This window comes from Stenella coeruleoalba (assembly GCF_951394435.1).
Source record: "Stenella coeruleoalba genome assembly, chromosome: 1".
Classification (NCBI taxonomy): domain Eukaryota; kingdom Metazoa; phylum Chordata; class Mammalia; order Artiodactyla; family Delphinidae; genus Stenella; species Stenella coeruleoalba.
Window position 1 is genome coordinate 896169 of NC_137169.1, and position 19504 is coordinate 915672.

At 57.4% G+C, this 19504-nt stretch overlaps 1 protein-coding gene across 1 annotated transcript in view; it reads right to left on the reverse strand.

The window, feature by feature from the left end:
- CFAP74 (cilia and flagella associated protein 74) overlaps positions 1 to 19504 on the reverse strand; it is a 79101-nt gene that overhangs the window by 39932 nt on the left and 19665 nt on the right. Inside the window, exons 3-16 of the mRNA XM_079916860.1 lie at positions 18643 to 18725; positions 17968 to 18052; positions 17745 to 17885; positions 17359 to 17457; positions 13054 to 13200; positions 12079 to 12189; positions 11618 to 11720; positions 11050 to 11207; positions 9898 to 10099; positions 8725 to 8880; positions 7429 to 7602; positions 6992 to 7110; positions 2919 to 2985; positions 2377 to 2466 (exon numbers count right to left, since the gene is read on the reverse strand). Coding sequence (XP_079772986.1) covers positions 2377 to 2466; positions 2919 to 2985; positions 6992 to 7110; positions 7429 to 7602; positions 8725 to 8880; positions 9898 to 10099; positions 11050 to 11207; positions 11618 to 11720; positions 12079 to 12189; positions 13054 to 13200; positions 17359 to 17457; positions 17745 to 17885; positions 17968 to 18052; positions 18643 to 18706 — 1716 coding nt within the window. The 5' untranslated portion in view covers positions 18707 to 18725. The remainder of the gene's footprint in view (positions 1 to 2376; positions 2467 to 2918; positions 2986 to 6991; positions 7111 to 7428; positions 7603 to 8724; positions 8881 to 9897; positions 10100 to 11049; positions 11208 to 11617; positions 11721 to 12078; positions 12190 to 13053; positions 13201 to 17358; positions 17458 to 17744; positions 17886 to 17967; positions 18053 to 18642; positions 18726 to 19504) is intronic.

Genomic DNA, 19504 nt, shown 5'->3' on the forward strand with positions numbered 1-19504 from the left:
AGGGCCCCGGACAGTAACTCCAAGCTCTGCAGAGGGAAACACGTGGGCAATTATGGAAGCTGGTGTCACTGTCGCAATGGTTTGTAACTGCACTTTTAGTTCCTACATGGTTTAAAACACTAATACATTATTTTAAAAAGCAATTATTAGTCTAAAAGCTAGTGTTACCGTAACTTTGGTCTGTAACTCCACATTCTGTTTTCTATATAACTTAAGAAACTAATGCATTTAAAAATTTTAGTTCATGTTACTGGACACGCAAGTTATACAAATGTAATTCTGTGACATCAGTGACTGCGCAGAGTAGGAGCAAAGTTGTAAAGCAGCAGGGTTTTCGTAAGCTGTCGAAGTCGGCTAATACAAACCCAAGTCAGACTGTTATAACTCTAGGATGTTCAATGTAATCTCACGGGAACCGCAAAGAAAATACGTGAAAGGAGATGAGAAAGGAATTTAAACACTTCACTGCATAAAATCAACTAAACATAAAGAAGACAGTCGCGCAGGAAACGAGGGACAAAAGAGCTATGCGGCCATGAAAACAAACAGCAAAAGGACAGAAGCAAAGCCCTCCACAGCAATCAGCCTGAAAAGGAAGGAAACTCTGACCCAGGCTACAACGTGGGTGGACCTTGAGGGCACTGTGCTCAGTGAAACAAGCCAGTCACAAAGGGGACAATACTTGTGATTCCACTTGTAGAAGGCACTTAGCGTCATCGTGTTTGTAGAGACAGAAAGCAGAACGGAGGTCGCCAGGGGCTGGAGGGAGCGCTTAGTGGGGACAGAGCTTCGGTTTGGCAAAACGAAGAGCTCTGGTGAGGGCTGCGCAACAGCGTGAAATGCTTAGCACCCCTGCTGTGCACTAGAAATGGTTACGGCGGTATAAAAAAGAGACTTAAGAACCTAATAATCCCATGCAGTGTGTGAGCCTGACTGTACCCCAGCTTAAAAAAATCACAGCTATAAAAGCTGGTTTGGGGACATCTCAGTACATTGGAATGTGCACTGGTGACAGGCGATAGCTAGGAGTGTGGTTAATTTTATTCTAGATGCTGACATTTTATAAGGGTGGGCGCTGAGTGCTGTGATATCGCTAAGTCACTTGGAAGTGGGCCAGCAACACAGACAGGTGGACAGCTGAGGCAAGTGGGGCTCATGCTGACAATGACTGGACTCTGGAAGTGGGTACATGGGTATACATTGTACTCTTCTTTCTGCTCTTCATTACTTTGAAACTTTTCTTAATTAAAAGAAAAAATCCATTCTGCACAGCAAAGGAAATCACCAACAAAATGAAAAGGCAACCTATGGAATGGGAGAAATTATTTACAAATCACATACCTGATAAAGGGTTAATATCCAAAATATATGAAGAACTCACACAACTGAATAGCAAAAACAAACAAACAAACAATCTGATTTACAAATGGGCAGAGGAACTGAATAGATATTTTTCCAAAGAAGACATCCAAATGGCCAGCAGGTACATGAAAGGTGGTCAGTATCACTAGTCATCAGAGAAATGCAAAGCAAAACCACAGTGGGACATCACCTTATACTGCTGGAATAGCTATTATCAAAAAGAAAGAAATAACAAGTGTTGGAGAGGACGTGGAGAAAAGGGAACCCTCGTGCACTGTTGGTGGGAATGAAATTAGTGCAACCACTACGGAAAACAGTATGGGGGTTCCTCAAAAAATTAAAAGTAGAATTACCATATGATCCAGCAATTCCACTTCTGGGTATTTATCCAAAGGCAGGAAATTGGTATCATCAGAAGAGTTGTGTGCATGCCCATGTTCACTGAAGCACCATTTACAAAAGTCAAGACATGGAAGCAACCTAAGCGGCCATCGATGGATGGATGGATAAAGAAGATGTGGTGCATATGAAATGGAACGTTATTCAGCCATTAAAAAGGAAACCTTGCTATTTGCGACAACCTGGATGATACTGAGCTAAGTGAAATAAGTCAGGCAGAAAAGACAGATACTGTATGATCGCACTTATATGTGGAATCTAAAAAACGTGGAACTCACAGATACAAAAACAGATGGTGGTTCCCAGAGGCAGGGGTGGAGGTGGGCAAAATGGGTGAAGGGGGTCCAAAGGCACAAACTTCAGTTATAAGGTCTGGGGACGTAAGATGCAGCGTGGCGACTACAGCTCAAAAAAAGAAAGGAATCAAAGGGACCCCACGGAGCTTTCAGGAGGAGCAGGGTCTCCTCTGACCCGGGGTTCCTGCAATCTGGGCTCCACCCAGCACAGGACTCGCCTGGACGTTTCCAGCGTTGCCACGGGTGCCCACCTCCCAGGCTGGACGCCTCAGGCCCCGGCCGCCCACCCTCCCAACCCGGACGCTTGGTGAGAACTCACGGAGCATTTCTTCGCTGAACATTTCAGTGGCACGGAAAACCTGCCCGTCTGAGCCAGAAACGAGACGTTTCCTTCCAGATCTTTGTTTACCTAGAAAGTAAAACCACCCAACCACGCACATGCTCGCAGCCCTCCGCGGGGACATGCGCTGTCCGCACAGGCACAGCCACCACCCCCCGCCCGAGGGAGGGGTCCATCCGCGGGGACATGCGCTGTCCACACAGGCATGGCCACCACCCCCGCCCGAGGGAGGGGTCCACGGAGCGCGCCCCCTCGGACCCGCTAGCATGAGTGCTCACACCTGGCAGCCAGCGGCACAGAGGAGCCGCCTTGTCACCCTGCTGGCATTGAGGGACATTCCAATACGTTTTGGGCATAAAACAGCCTAACGGGGGCCCGCGTGACCCCTTCTGAGGTGTGTCCCTCCTCCGTCACAGCACTCTGTGGAGACTGGGGGGCAGCGGAGACCCCGATTCCACCCACCACCCTCTTGCGACAGGGTGAGAAAACCCCCTTTTCCACGGCTTGGCCTCAACACTCACCGTGGGCTTGAAGGTGACAAGCACTTCACAGGACATGCCGGCTGGCATGGGACCAGGGGGGTCAAAGCTGCAGGTGCAATGAAGGCGGGAGGTGAGCGCCCTGTGCTCGTGCAGAAGCCACTGTCCAAACAGCTGGCGCCCCAGAGGGGCTTTGGGGCCCCCCTCTCGCCTGTCCTGGGTGCTGAGCCCCTGCTGCCTCGCCAGGACTCAATTCACAGGAGATGCTCGAGGAACACCTGAGAGTCAGTTGTGTGAGTGAAGGGCTGAGGGAAGGAAGGAAGGAAGCGGGGAGGGGAGGGGGGGAGGGAGGGAGGAGGAAGGGGGGAGGGAAGGGGGAGGAGGGAGGGAGGGAGGGAGGGAGGGAGGGGGAGGGAGGGGGGAGGGAAGGAGGGAGGGAAGGAGGGAGGGGGAGGGAGGAAGGAGGCAAGTCCCCAGGGGCCAACTCCAGAGGGACAGATGCTCTGGGGTGAGCAGTGGTCACAGTCCCCCCAAGAACACGTGCGAGGCCTGAACCAAGGATCTAGGGTTTTAGGATCAAGGTCAGGTGTGTGAGACAGGTAGGGAGCTGGGACTGTGGGCCCTGCATTCAGCTGGAGCCCTCTGAGCTCCACTTTCAGTGAAAGACCCAGAAAAACAGCCCCACCTTCCTGGGGACACTTGGAGGGACTTGGTCTGGATCTGGGTGAGAAAAAGAAGCCCCTCACAAAGTTTCTAACACAAAGTCCATTTTCACAAGGTTGGATGTTACCTACTGTACTTTGTACAGAAATAACACAAGCTAAAAATTTAATATAAAAATCTGTCCCTGGCTGGCAGCATCCCAGTGGCAGCAGGAAGAAGCAAATCCAAACCTCCTCGATCGGGAGGGAAGCATTGTGATGTCAGACTAACAGAGGCCCGAGGGTGGAGCCTCAGCCGTGGGAAGATTCGAACCCAGATTTCAACGTCCGCGCAGAGACCGGCACGAAACACGGCGAGGGGCAGGGCCAGACTCCAAGGATGTCAGGCAGTAGAAAGACGCAGAGAATTACAGACGTGAGAAAAGAACAAGAAATACCAGCTGATCTGAAAAAGAACTTAGAATTTTCAGAAATGAGAAATACGGCAACTGAAATTAGACACATAACAAGCAATTTCAACAGCCGATTAGATACGACCAAGGAGAGAAGTACTCAACGAGGGACGGACCCCGGGAAACACTGAGAAACCTGCTCAGGGAGATGACGGGGCCGGCGGGGGGGATGTGAGACAGGCGTCAGGAGGTGTGGGGGGCACAGAACAGACAGGGTTCAAATCGGAACACGGGGGCAGGTCTGTGAGGATGGGAGGTAGGCGACATCTGAAGGGACAGGGCGGAGAAATGCCCACAGCTGTTCAAAGAGCTGAATCCTCCCATCGGGAAGCACAGGGAGTTCTAAGCAGCCCTAGGAAAGGTCAGTCCACACCAGACACACTGCCGTAGACATGCAGGACCCCAAGGGGAGAGCAAGCTCACGGCAACCTGAGGAAAGAGCTCGATAACCTACAAAGACAGGGGATCGGACGGAACAGTAACAGCAGAAAACAGGAGACGGGGGAGTAAGATCCTCCGAGCCTGGAGAGGAAATGCTGCCAATAAAGAATTCTTGCTCCAGGCTTGGGGAGGGCGCCTCAGGGTGGCCTAGGTGACAGCGACCACCCGACTCTGGGCCTCTGCCGACTCCTCCAGAAACCCACAGCTCAACAGGAAGAACTAGCAACACAGGAAAGCCCCCGCCGTCAGCATGCCTGGAAGGCGGAGGACACGCGGGCGATAAACACGTGAGCCTCTGCAGACCCCGCGCCCGGCCACAGTCGGCACAGAACGGACAGCGCGTCCTTCGCGGGGAGGCTGACCAGAGCTGTGGACTCAGCGAGCAGCCCCGGGAAGCCCCTGGGGGCAGAGGGCAGGGCCTTGGAGGCTGCAGCACTCACAGCAGGAGCCCCCGGCACCTCCAAACCGAGGACAGAAGCTGGAGAAACCAGGGCGGGGAGGAGAAAAAACTTAACGGCAAAGGCAAAATGCTCAAGGAGCAGAAGAGAAGAGGGTCCCGCAGAAGACACAGCAACGGTGGTTACAAGAAAAATGAGGGGAAAGCAAAACAGGAAAGAAGCAAGGATTACAGGGACCAGAAAGAAAATCAGACACAAAAGAGGACCCAAGTCAGGTATCAGTGGGGTCTCAAAGGAAGAAACCTGAAACCCTGCAACAGAGGAAAAATTTAAATACATTGGACCCACCTCCTAGAGTAATGAAAATAACAGAAATAAACAAACGGGACCTAATGAAACTTCAAAGCTTTTGCACAGCAAAGGAAACCATAAACAAGACGACAAGACAACCCTCAGAATGGGAGAAAATATTTGCAAAGGAAGCAACGGACAAAGGATTCATCTCCAAAATATTCAAACAGCTCGTGGAGCTCAATACCAAAAAATACAAACAACCCAAATAAAAAATGGGTGGAAGACCTAAATAGACATTTCACCAAAGAAGACGTAACAGATGGCCAAGAGGTACATGAAAAGATTCTCAACATCACTAATTATTAGAGAAATGCAAATCAAAACTACAATGAGGTATCACCTCACACCAGTCAGAAGGGGCATCATCAGAAAATCTACAAACAACAAATGCTGGAGAGGGTGAGGAGAAAAGGGAACCCTATTGCACTGTTGGTGGGAATGTAAATTGATACAGCCACTATGGAAAACAGTATGGAAGTTTCTTAAAAAACTAAAAATAGAATTACCATATGACCTAGCAATCCCACTGCTGGGCATATATCCTGAGAAAACCATAATTCAAAAAGACACATGCACCCCAATGTTCATCGCAGCTCTATTTACAATAGCCAGGATACGGAACCAACCTAAATGTCCATAGACAGATGAATGGATAAAGAAGATGTGGTACATATATACAATGGAATATTACCCAGCCATAAAAAGGAACGAAATTGGGTCATTTGTAGAGATGTGGATGGACCTAGAGTCTGTCATACAGAGTGAAGCAAGTCAGAAAGAGAAAAACAAATACCGTATATTAACGCATATATGTGGAACCTAGAAAAATGGTACAGGTGAACCTATTTACACGGCAGGAATAGAGACGCAGACGTAGAGAACGGACATGTGGACACAGTGGAGGGAAGGGGAGGGTGGGACGAATTGGGATATTAGGTTTGACATAAATACACTACCACGTGTAAAACAGATAGCTAGTGGGAACCTGCTGTGTAGCACAGGGAGCTCAGCTCGGCGCTCTGTGATGACCTAGATGGGTGGGATGGTGGGGGGTGGGAGGGAGGCACAAGAGGGAGGGGATGTATGTAGACATACAGCTGATTCACTTCATGGTGCGGCAGAAACTAACACGACCTTGTGAAGCAATTTCACTCCAATAAAAAAAAAGAATTATTGGATACAATTAAAAGAAAAGAAAAAGAGTTTAAATACAGAGTTCAAGTACACAGTCCCGAAATAAAAGATGGCTTTTTTCTTCACCTTGAAAAGGCACAAGGCCCTCCAGGGAAATCTTACCCAGAGTGGTCAACCTCAAAACACAACGAAGGGGAAAACATCAAGCCATTTATCAGGGAAAACTGGGCTGGTCTCAGGAAGGCGGAGGAGCCACTTTACAAAATGCCCACGGGGACCCAAGCTGAAGGTTTTGTGCCCAAAATGTGGGTCAAATAAAAAGGCTCTGATAGCAGTTGCAGGGACTGAAGCACCCGCCCCGCACGCCGCCCGCCTCCCCCCACTGCCACCCGCGCGCCGCCCGCCTCCCCCCCACCCGCGCGCCGCCCGCCTCCCCCCCCACCCCGCACGCCGCCCGCCTCCCCCCGACCCCCGCGCGCCGCCCGCCTCCCCCCCACCCCGCACGCCGCCCGCCTCCCCCCACTGCCACCCGCGCGCCGCCCGCCTCCCCCCCACCCGCGCGCCGCCCGCCTCCCCCCGACCCCCGCGCGCCGCCCGCCTCCCCCCCACCCCGCACGCCGCCCGCCTCCCCCCCACCCCGCGCGCCGCCCGCCTCCCCCCCCACCCCCTAGTACTCGATGTGGATGAAGTCCCCGAGGCGCTCCTCCACGCCCACCAGCTTGCAGTAGTTAATCGTGTAGGTGGCGTTAATCAGCGTGATCTTTTTCTTGTACACTTTGCCGATATCAAAGTCCTAGGAAAAGCAGATAAAAAGTTACTGCTCCGAGTTTTCTGGCGGATGCTTCTCGGCACCTGACATTCCCGCCTGGGAGATGGGGACACCCTCCATGGTCTCGTAGGATCCCCGCCTCAGGCAGGAAGCGGCCTCCTGGGGACCAGCGGGTGGGGGTCCGCCAGCAAAGGGTCGGGTGGTGCCTGGGTCCTCCAGAGGGACCAGGAAGGTGTGACGTGCCAGCCCCCCAGGACAATCGCCCTCCTGGGGCTGGTGTCTGACCCCTCGTGTGAGACCGGGCCCTGTCCCCTCAGCCCCAGGCGAGGACCCTGGGCTCACCTTGAAGTGGACGAGCTTGGGCTTGCTGTGGAAGGGACACCCTCTGAACTCGCGCCTGGATGCCACCTGCTTGTGGGTCACCCCGCGGCACAGCTGCTGCGCAGTGCGTGCCAGGATGTCCTTGTCGGTCTTCGTTCCGCCCACGGACTTCTGGTCCACATCCTCCTTGGGCACCTGGGGTTTTGTGGGGACAGTGGTCAGCTCGGGAGCCCCCCCAGGGCTCCCTGAGGTCAGCTGGGGAGTAAAGGAAATGGACAGCCCGGAGCCGGGGGCCACCACGGCCGCATGGGGCCGGGGTGGGGTGGGCACCAGCAAGGCGGGGGAGGGGGTATGGCAGGGTCAGGGGAGAAACAAGGGGTCGAGCAGGGCCATCCAGGATCCGGCGGATTTCCAGGAAATAATGGCAGAGGGGTATTTTCTAGATTTTAAAATCAGGCCAAGAGAAAGTTCTTGAAAAACTCTACCGGAAGCAACATTTTTTCAGTGGCACAAATAAAGATGCCTCCCTGACCGGCTTAGTGACTTGAAGAAGGACCCTCTGGGGGCCTGGTTCCCGGTGCCCCTGCTGGCCCAGGGGCTGGCATCCTCTTGCCTCGCTCTCCTGGGTGGGAGCCGGCCTGCTGACCGGTGGTGCCCAGGGAGTGGCCGGGCCCGAGCAGAGCAGCGGCAGGCCTCCTCAGAACCAGCGGAACCAAAATGGCTTTGCCCTCAGAGCGATGGGAACCAACTTGTACACAGACCAAGGCCGGGCGATGTCCTCCAGGTGGCCGCGGGCCTCCGCTGGCCAGTGCAGAGACAGGGCCAGAGCCTGTGTCCTGTTGCGTGCAGTGGACACTCGCTAGCTTCTCAGCTCCCAGAGCTGTGCCTGCCCTTTTAGAGCCAGCACGACCAGTGCTCCTCGGCTCCCAGAGCCTGTGTCCTGCTGCGTGCAGTGGACACTCGCTAGCTTCTCGGCTCCCAGAGCTGTGCCTGCCCTCTTAGAGCCAGGACGATCAGTGCTCTGGATAGCGCGTGTTCTGTGACAAGAGGCCGTCAAAGCAAGTGTGAGCTCATGCCTTTTTCTAGCGACACATTTCCCCAGTAGTAAGCTGGAGAGTTAGGACTCGGCCCCACCCCTCGAGCCCTCTGCCTCATCCCTCCACGTGTGGCCACCACCGGCCCTGTGGTTGTTTGGGAGGGAGGTGGCTGGGGGGGACCACAGAGCAGCCCCCGCGAGGGGGGCCGCCACGGTCGCCAGGACAGGGTGGACACGTGGGAGACGGATGAAAAGATGTGGCCGCGTGTCCAAGGGGCTACCTGGTACGGCTTGCAGTCCTCCTTCCAGAGCCCGGGGATCTCCGGCTGAGCCAGCGTCCCCGCCTCCCGGCCAAGGCTCCCCCTGTCCGCCTGGACGGACTCGCTGGACGCGGCCTTCACCAGCAGAGAGGCTTGGGGTAACGCAGACCTGCCCTCCTGGAGTTGGGGAGAGGAACGCGACAGCCTATTCTAGAAAACAGAGATTGTACTGACCGGGAGGAAGAAAGTGCAAACCCTTGGGACTCCAGGGCCTTGGCAGACGACCCAGCCCCGCTCTGCACTCAGAGACCAGAGCACACATGGGTTTGCAACTTCTGTTTACAGCGTGAGTGTCTTTACACATCGTGAAAGCCTGGTCTCCAACGCCCAGAAGAGCCACAAAACTCTAACTTATGGACACCCCGGAACCCCCTTCACGGACCCTCAGCTGCTCTAGGGCCAGACGGGGCCTCCCTCCAGGGACCTCAGGCTGGCACAGGGACAAGAATGGAGGGCGATGTTGCTGGAGGCGTGAGAAAGGCCCCACGTGGAGAAGGGCAGGAGCACGGCTGGGGGCGAGAGGACAGAGAGGCACAGCTTTGGGGGGCACCCACGAAGCAGCCTGGGGGTTCCGGCTGGCAGCGCATTGCTGGAGCCAGTGACCTGGGCCTTCAGGCTGGGGGCACACAGAGCAGAAGCAGAAGGGCTGCCGGGCTCAGGATGGGGTCCTGACGTCCCTACCCCACACCCTCAGGGATAGGTAAGCAGGTCACCTGTGGGGTGACCGGCACAGGGCCGGCCCTCTATGTGAGGACTGAGTGCGGGAATGGAGGGAAGCGGCCCGGCTCCGGGGCGAACATGCGTGGGGGGTGGGCGGGGGCACACGTCTCCCCTGGGCCGTGATGGGCCTTTGGTCACCAGCCTGGCTCTGGCATCTGGGGACGGGTAAGGTGGCCCAAGACAATCCTGTTCAGGGGACATGTGGCGATGGGGGTCTGCTTCCCCAGGCGGGCCAGGCGCCGGAGACCGGGGGGGAGCCGCGAGGGACATGGAACACGTGCACCAGGGCTGGGGCCGCCTGGCGACCGGAGGCTGTGCCTGCATCCGGCGAAGGGGCGGAGGGGCAGGAGCGCTCTCCGCGGTCCTGATCGGAGCTGGCCGGTGCGGTCCAGGGTAGCAGGGGCGTCCGCTCACCGGGGGGCAGCAGGGCGGCTCCGCCGGGCCCTTCCCGTCATGGAAAGCGGCCACGTAGCTCCAGGTCTGGTCCCTCAGGATCGGCCGGCCTGCGGGTCTGGCGGGCGAGGGCCGCTGCTTCCTCCTGGCCTCCTCGGCCTCCTCCTTCAAGATCCGACTCACAATCTCGTGCTTCCTGAGCTTCTGCTCCTCCTCGAAGGCGCTGTGGGGAAAACGCTAGCTGCACCCAGACCCCGAGAGGCTTGGCCCGCAGGAGCCGACGGAGGGAGCCCAGAAGGGCGGCCGGGCCAGAGACCTGGGACGCGAACCTCCGGCCCAGCGCCGTCCCCGCCACAAGCCTCGACCCCGTGAGCTGTTGCGTCCCCCACTCCGGGTTCCCAGGCGCCACTGGGCGCCCTGAGGCTCAGACCAGGGCAGTCTCAGGGCTGGAGGCCGGTCACTCAGTCAGTCATTCCCGCTGCTCCTTGCTGGTGCCTCCCACCTGCCAGGACTAAGGGCTCCGAGGCAGAAGGAGCTGCCCCCGGGACCCCTGCAGGCAGGCGATGACCCAACGCCGGGGCTGGCACCCAGGGCACCGCGACTCCCCAGTGACAGGACCGGGTGGCCACACCTGGGCAGGTGCTGACAGTGACCACGATGGGCGGGGCTGCTTGTGGGGGAAGGGACAGGCCCTCCAGGATGAAGAGGAAGTGACAGAACCTTGTGTGCAAGGCTGGGCTGAGGCAGGAGAGTTGGCCACCTCACCCTTGCATCTTGGGAAGCCCCCGGGCGGACCCCTGTGTCTCAGGTCGGGTGCAGCCTGGGGAGCTGAGAATGGGGGACTTGCAGGCCGAGGGGTTCTTAGGGGATGACGGGGTGCAGCGTGGACTGAGGCAGCACTGAGCCCCGGTTTGGGGGAGCCCAGAAAGTGAGCCCCGGCTGCCCGCAGCCTTTGGGAGGGAGGAGGCCATGGGCGGGGGATGCCCGGGGCAGCAGGGGCAGTGGGGGCTGTGCCTGAGGCCCAGGAGACATCCTGCCTGCTGGGGGCTGGAGAGCAGGATGCGGGGGGTGGGAGGTGGGAGGGGGAGGCCCAGGGAGAGAGGCAGCCTCGCCGCAGGTTGTGACAGACACACCCGCCCACCACTCTGGGATGCCGCCCCACCAGGCCCTCACCGGTTCTGGGCCTCCAGCTCCTGGCGCCGGCGTTGATGGCAAAAGTGCTTGAAAGCGTCCCCACCTTGGGCCAGAATCACCTCCTTCTCGGCCTGGGCCCTCTGTTCCGCCAGCTCTGCCTTGGCCTGGCCCCATGCTTGAAATTTCCGGAGCGTCTCCTTGGGAATAGAGAACATGGACGTGCCGGCATCCCAGGTGTGCGCGTGCGCAGTGGGGCTTTCTGTGGGCTGGGTGCCCTCAAGTCGTACCCGAGGCGCCGGAGGCCAACGTTTGTGGAAATCACCGCTGCTCCCGCCTGCACGCGCCTCCTGAAGCTGCCCCCGCAAATCCTCAGGGGCTTCCCGAGGCCAGAGCCCCGCTGTCTCCACTGGACTGGCGGCTCACTGCGCATCCCTCCCCGCTTCCCTGGTCTAACTGACCCCCAGGCCCCGGGGGGTATCACTTCCCCTGGGAAGGCCCGGGGCTCCAGCACTCCCCTCGCCGAGCCCGGGTCCCCCTGGAGCGCGGGAGCCTGTCCAAGGGCAGGTGAGCGCATCCTGAGGGCGTCGGGAGGTGGGGCCAGTCCTACCCGGTTGGCGGAGATGCTGTTCTTCAGGGCCAGCACTGCGTCCATGCGCCTGCGCGCGTGCTCGCGGCTCTCCAGCTCCTCTCTCTGCTCCTGCTTGCGGATCCTGGCGGGGAGGACCTGCTCATGGCGCAGTGGCCACCGGGGGGAGGAGCCCCAAGGAAGCAGCCAAGCGCCATGATGTTAAAGGCAAGTGGGAAAGAGCTGGGCTGCGCGTGGACCATGAGGAAACGTGAAAGCCGTTTCTCTAGACTGGAGTCCTCGTCTGAAACTAACGGCCGTCAGCTCAAAGCTGGAAACACACACTTATTCTTTCTGGGTGATGAGGTGACGGCTCAATGATAAAATCGGAGGATTTCAAAACGAAGGCAATTGATCCACTTTCTCAGGCTTCCCTGTGTGGGCGGGGGTGGGGTGAGGGGAGGGACAGGAGGAGAGGCGCGGAGAGAAGAGAGCCGCAGTACCTCCCCAGGGAGGCCTTCAGGAACTTCACGGCCTTCCGATGGTTCTTCTGGGCATCTTCCACCAGCTTCTGGTGCCTGAGCCCGTGCTCCTTCTGCAGGTACACGGACCTCCTGCAGGGACACGGGGCAGCGGGAACAGGGACACGTCCTGTGCAGGCTTGGCCGCAGAGGGCCCGGGACCAGGGCCAAGTGCATGAGGCGGGAGGTCCCTGCGCTGTGCCTGGTAGGGGGCGGGGCCGTGGGGACCCTGTGGGTGTCCACAGGCTCGGATCCCACGGAAGCAGCAGGAAGATCTGGCAACGGGCTGGACAAGGTGGGGGGTGGGAGAGCCGGAGGACCTGTGAGGACCCCGTGCCGGTGCGAGGGCGGGGGGCCCCTGGGGGGGGCTGCGTCCCCCGGCCTGCAGCACACCTACTCCACTGGCCCCACCCTCAGAAGCAGCTGCCCGCGGGGCACGGGCAGTGTCGGGGCCTCAGGAGGACGGGCCACAAGGAGTGGCCAGGGCCGGGAAGAGGGCAGGGCGTCCAGGAGGGAGGCAGCCATCAGGTCAGGGAGCGAGCGTGGCCCAAGTCACTCTGCCCAGGCTGGGGCTGGGTGGGCAGGGGCGCAGGCGTGGGGCGGGGGGGGGGGGGCGCGCAGGCCTGGGCCTGTGGGGGGGTCGCAGGCGTGGGCCAGGGGCGGTCGCAGGTGTGGGCAGGGGGGCCGCAGGCGTGGGCTGGGGGGGGTGTTGCAGGCGTGGGGCGGGGGGAGGGCGCAGGCGTGGGCCGGGGGGGTCACAGGCGTGGGCAGGGGGGCTGCAGGCGTGGGCAGGGGGGCCGCAGGCGTGGGCCGGGGGGGTGTTGCAGGCGTGGGGCGGGGGGGGCGCAGGCGTGGGCCGGGGGGGCACAGGCGTGGGCCTGGTGAGGGGCACAGGCATGGGCCTGGCGGGGGGCACAGGCGTGGGCCTGGGGGGGTGCGCCCCAGGCCTGGACCTACCGCACCCGCAGCAGCCGGTTCCGCTCTGCCTTCCCCGAGGCCCCCCTCTCCCGGAGGCATTTCCTGGCAGCCGGGGCCTCCGCTTGGGCCGACTCGCGGGCGTCCTCCAGCTGCCTCTCCTGGATCTCCATGTGCCACACGGCGCTCCTTGCAAACAGGAGGCGCTTCTGTTTACGCTGGCAAAGGGGTTGGAGAGCCGGGCCACGCCCCCCGCGCAGCGTCCACTCCAGGGCTCCGCCACCGAGTCTGACCAACACCCAGGCCCCTTGTCTCCTGCAACACCGCCCTGCTCTGTCCCTGAAGCCCTGCTCTCTGGGCCCAGGGACGCAGCGACCGTGCCACGTGGCACCGCCGCGAGCTTCTTGCTTTGCTTATGTGCCTCTCATTCCCGTGAAAGCAGGCAGGGACTCCAAGTGTTTTCCTCACTGCTGACCCTACGTGCTTACGTCGGGGTCTGACACTCAGCAGGTGCTCAGTGACCGTGAGTGACGCCGTCTAGGCCACGAGCCCCAAGTTCACACGTGCCCCTGAAGGAAGCCCTTGGGGACAGCAGACACCTGCTGCGTGGGCTGCCTGCCCTCAGCCCACACTTGGGGGGACTCATCAACGTCCCTGCGGCCTGGGGTGCCCTTGAGCCTGGGCACACAGACCGGCAGCAACACAGGAGGGCCCTGAAGTCACGTCCCCCCAAGAATAGGTTCAAGGGGTCACTACGTGGTCCAAGGGGACGCTGACCAGGAAGGGAAACCAGGTGGGCTTCCAACGGGAGCCCTGCTCAGTGGTGAAGCAGACAGCAGGGGACTCTACGGCCATGAAGGGAGACACCGGCCATGCACGAGGACGTGAATGCCTCTCATGGCTGCTGTGTGGCATGGAGGAGACGGGCACGGGGAGTAAACACTGCAGGGCCTCACACCCTTAACACTAAGGGGCAGAGGACACCCGCGGTCACCTGGGGTCAGCACTGCTGACGGACAGGATGCACAAGGGACGTTTGACGTACATTTTCCTGCATATAAATTAGACCTAAATAAAGCTGATTAAAAAGAAAGGAAATGGGCAGCAGCCACGCCCACATGAGGAGGGGCAGGCAGGTGGGCTATGGGGGGTCAGGGCCAGCCACAGCGGGGCAGGGTCAGCAGACTGGTACTTGGTGGGAGGAGAAGTGAGCAAAAACACTGAAGGTAATGACAGACAGGTTCCATCTGTCAGAGAAGAAGTGTCCCATCAGACAGGGGAGATGAGGGTGCACCTCTGGTTCTGTTGGAGCTGGAATCACGGGTGTCAACTCCTGGTTCTAACGCAGACACACAGAGACATGCACATGCTTCCCAGTGGGGCCACCTGGTGCCCAGCCCTAGGTCCCTAAACACCACTCTCCCCTGTGAGAAACCAAGGCTCTGGCTTGGTCCGGACAACCGGCTAGGTCTAGGACTAGGGCGGACAGGAAACAAGTGGGCTACGAACATGTCGTTACCCCAGAAAGCACTCGAAGAACGACAGGGAGCCTTCTTGAAAGAGGTGCTAACTGGCCCAATTGGAGGTGACTGGAGCATCAAAATAAATAATGATGATGGGACTTCCCTGGTGGCACAGTGGTTAAGAATCCGCCTGCCAATGCAGGGGACACGGGTTCGAGCCCTGGTCTGGGAATGTCCCACATGCCGCGGAGCAACTAAGCCCGTGCGCCACAACTACTGAGCCTGAGCTCTAGAGCCCACGAGCCACGACTACTGAGCCCACGCACCTAGAGCCCGTGCTCCGCAACAAGAGAAGCCACCACAATGGGAAGCCCACGCACCACAACAAAGGGTAGCTCCCGCTCGCAGCAACTAGAGAAAGCCCGTGCACAGCAACGGAGACCCAATGCAGCCAAAAATAAATAAATTAATTAATTAAAAAAAAAAGATAGAGCAGGTTATAACCCACTGCATAGAACAGAAGTCGAAGAGTCTACACTGACACATAAAGAAACATGGGGAAGAGAACACTGTTCCTTACAGCGGAACGCTAACTCGTACATCTAGAAGGAATTACGGAATTAGAAAATCGCCCTTTGGCAACCATCATCACAACTGATTCAAGCGAGAAGCATCAATAAATGCAAACACCGAGCGTGAAAGGGATGAGGATGGGGTTTTCCAGTCTCACAGTATGTACCACCAATTCCATGTTAGTTTCCAAAGGAAAAGCGTGACTCTGCATTGAAGAAACCCTGCGTGGCACTTCCCTGGTGGTCCAATGGGTAAGACGCTGCACTCCCAATGCAGGGGGCCCGGGTTCGATCCCTGGTCAGGGAACTAGACCCCGCATGCATGCTGCAACTAAAGATCTCACATGCTGCAACTTAGACCTGGTGCAGCCTAAATAAATAAATAAATAAATAAATATTAAAAAAAAGTGTAAACTTTAGGGACTTCCCTGGTGGTCCAGTGGTTAAGACTCCGTGCTCCCAATGCAGGGGGCCTGTGTTCGATCCCTGGTCGGGGAACTAGATCCCGCATGCTGCAACTAAGACCCAGCACAGCCAAATAAATAAATAAATATTTTTTTTAAATGTGTAAACTTTAAAACCAAAAAAGAAACCCTGCACACCCCATCTCGATCAAGTGACCAAAGTTCCCCCACTGGAAATGGGACCGGTGGCCATCGTACGCCTTGTTGGCGGGGGGGGGGGGGGCGGGGGGCAGCACCTGGGGGATTCTGGACCACCGCCCCGAGGAAACATCACACAAAGGCAACTTGGGGGACAGTTCCTGGCCCGGATGCTTCAAAACCATCAAGGTCACGAGCGTCACGGGAAGACTGAGGGTCTTTCCTACTGGAGGTGGGGCGACGCCATGCCACCCTCCACGTGTGAAGTGTCACCGGGACGGTGGGGAGAGCAAGGGAACACCAGGGGTTCTTGGTGCTATTTCTGCAACTCTTCTGTGAATTTGAAATTGTTTCAAAATTTAGAAGTTTTTTAAACAACTAAATGGACCATACAGTGATCCGACACAGGCAGGGCCCGGGGGCTCCGCGGCGCTGGCGGGGACCAGCCCGGTGCCGGCTGGTGCGGGAGGAAGCTGCCGTGTACAGGATTTGACACGGCACAGCCGTCTCCTCGCCGGGTGGGGGGAGTGCTCGCAGAAAAGGTGTAAAGCTCTTTTAAACATCATGCTGGTCGTTCTTTGGAGGCTCAAAGAGCAGGAAAAAAGGGAAAAGAAGCTGATTTCACAGGTCCTGAGAACTCAGACAAACATGGAGCATGCGCAAAACACTTAAACGATGCAAAGTCTCAGCTACCTTTCAATCTTTAGGCAGCTTGAAAGTCAAACACAAAATGTCATTCTTCCTCTTCAAACCCGCCCCTGCTCGACGGCCTGGACTTACACGCTGTCCTGCAGCACGGCCGTCATCTTCGCCTGCAGGTCCCCCTCGTTCCCCAGCTCTGAGCACGGGCGCTGGGACGCTGCCTCGAGGCGACCCACGGCTGCCCAGCAGAGGGCGAGTGGGTCGGGGCCTCAGGGGCTGCGGGCCTTCAGGCTCAGCGATGCCTTCGCCTGCCCTTTCCTCTAAACTGGCCGACTCGAGGGCAGGGCTGCGGCCGAAGGAAGGCTTCTCCTGGGCCCACTCCGTTGATCTGAGCCCGCTCCTGCCCCCTCCCGCCCCCTCTCCACTGGCCTCTCATCCTTCCAAGGATGGGGAGCCAGCCCCCTGGTTGCCAGCCCCTCAGGAAGGACCCGCACACTCACCTAACGACTAGAGGCATCTCGGGGGCCAAAAAGCCACTGAGAGGCCCTCCTGGCCGAGCCCACTCTGAGACCTCCTACTTCACCTCCCTCTGCCCTCCCGGTCACCCAAGCCCAGTCACACTCTGAGGTGTAGCCACTTCGCGGGGGCACTCAGATGAACAGGGTGGGTGGGCGGGCGCAGGACAGAGAGGTGCACCGCCCCGCAAGACACCCCTCTACGGTCAGGAGAGGGCGGGGGCATCTCTTGGAGGGCGGCCTGGAGGGACACTGACCAGAGGGCTCTGGTCCGCGGGCACGTGACCTGGCGTCCTCGCCTGCTGCCCCGGGCCCTGCACTCGCCGCCCACCCCAGCCATTGTGCCGCTGTCCCTACCACTCACCTCCCAGCCTGCAGGTCCCCTCCTCAGGGAGGCCTCCCCTGGCCACCTGCCTCAAAGTGACCGCCCCTCCTGACTCGTGGCCACCTGACTCCCGATGTCCACTTGGGTTGCCCGATTCCCACACGGCCGGGAAGTGGGTCCGCCCCCACTCCCGTGCCCACCGGCCCCAGGGCCCCACCTCCGACCTACCTGTTGCCGGCGGCTCTCTCCGCGGCCGGGCCAGCTGCCACGCTCTCCTGCTGCTTGGCGAGGAGCCCCATCCTCCAGCGGCAAGCACGCAGCTCCTCCCTGAAAGTTGGAACCAGCGTCGGTAAGCGGCTCCCTTCACCCCAGGCGCTCCGGCCGGGGCGGGGCCGGCAGCTGGCACAGGCTCTCCTGCGGGCATCTCGAGCATTTAGGAGTAAAGTTTCATGATGTCATCAATTTGCCTTCAAGTTTCAACTTTTCTGTGTTTGAAATTTTTCTTCGCAGACATTGGAGAACACACTGCAGCGTCGCCGTCAATCGGACAGGAGTGGAGGGCGGCAAACGCCGCACAGATGGGCCCCGGCCAGAGCCCGGCCCGCCCCGCTCACCTCGTGTTCTGAATGAAAAGGTCTTTCTCTTCATGCAGCTGGTCTAGGTGGCTCAAATCCCTCCGCAGGAGTGAGGCCTGCATTCTGTCCTGGACGGCTGGTCTCTGCTTCCTCTTGTCTGCATTCTGCTCTTTCCCTGGACTTAACATGGAAAGGACGCCCGCTGCCATCCCGTGGGGAGTGCGTCCTGCCCCTCCCCCTCCCCCTGCCCCGGGTTAATTACCAGGAGCTTCCTGGGTCCGCCTCGTTCTCAGCCTCCCCAGGGACAGGGCCCAGCACAAACTCCGGATCCTCCGGTTCATCTGTTTCTAGAAATAGAGTGAGAGTTAAAACAACAGAACGCAGATGGAGACCTTCAAGCCTGAAGTTCCAGGGTAAATCCTGACACACGCAAACTGGGCAATGATGGGATGGAGCAGTGGTTCTTAAAGTGTGGCCCAGGGAACCCTTCCAAGGGGTCTGCAAAGTCAAAACTATTTTCATAATAATAGCAAAACACTATTGTCTTTCCCACCCTTGTTTCATGAGCGTAGAGTGGAGTTTTCTAACGGCCACGTGACCAGATCTCAGAGTAGACTAGTCAAAGGCAGACGTGAAATGCAGCTGCTGCTCTGAAACCAGGCTCTTCAGGTTACATACAGCAGGTTCCTTATTGCCATTTGAAGCAATAACAAAAGACTGGGAAGCTACCGTCGGCCACTGAACTTCAAGGTCTCAGCCACGTGGACCTTTCTTCTGATTAAACAGAATAATACAAGCTACCTTTTTGAGAAAAAATATGAGTTTAAAAGATGTGGTCTCTCTGAAAAAAGGAAATTAAAGGGCAACTATTAAGCACATCGTTTGTCTTCCGTGTGTTGAAACGTGTCTTATTTGTGAAAAGACCTTTCTTAATTACCATCCTCCACAAGGGGGGCGTCGTCCAAAATCTTCTTAGGGAACAGGCTGGCATCTTCTTCCATCTTGGGAGGCAGAAATTAGCTACAAAAATTTTTACAAAACATAGATGACACATTAAAAAAAACCTAAAAAACCGGATTTCATAAGCATTAACAATTTCTCTTGTAAAAAGACATTAGGGCTTCCCTGGTGGTGCAGTGGTTGAGAATCTGCCTGCTAATGCAGGGGACACGGGTTTGAGCCCTGGTCTGGGAGGATCCCACATGCCGTGGAGCAACTAGGTCCGTGAGCCACAACTACTGAGCCTGCGCGTCTGGAGCCTGTGCTCCACAACAAGAGAGGCCGTGATAGTGAGAGGCCCGCGCACCGCGATGAAGAGTGGCCTCCGCTTGCCACAACTAGAGAAAGCCCTCGCACAGAAACGAAGACCCAACACAGCAAAACTAAATAAATAAATTACTAAAACTCCTACCCCCAACATCTTAGAAAAAACAAAAAAAACACAAAACAAACAAACAAAACAGCAAAGCATATTTTTTAAAAAAAGACATTAAGATAATGAAGAGAGGCCACAGAATCTGAAAAAATATTTGCAGCACATACATGTAACAGAGGTCTGGTACTCAGATTATACATAAGGAACTCCTAAAAAACAGCAATAGCAAGTCCAAACCCCAACTGAAAAGGGACAAAAATTTTAGAACAGACACGACAAAAGAAGATGCACGATGACCATAGGCTCATGGAACTTTGTAAACATCATTAGTCACTAGGGAATCAAATCAAAACCATAACCAGACACCACTACACACCTGTTAGAACGCCCCAAATCAAAAATACCCAATACGAAACCGTAACAC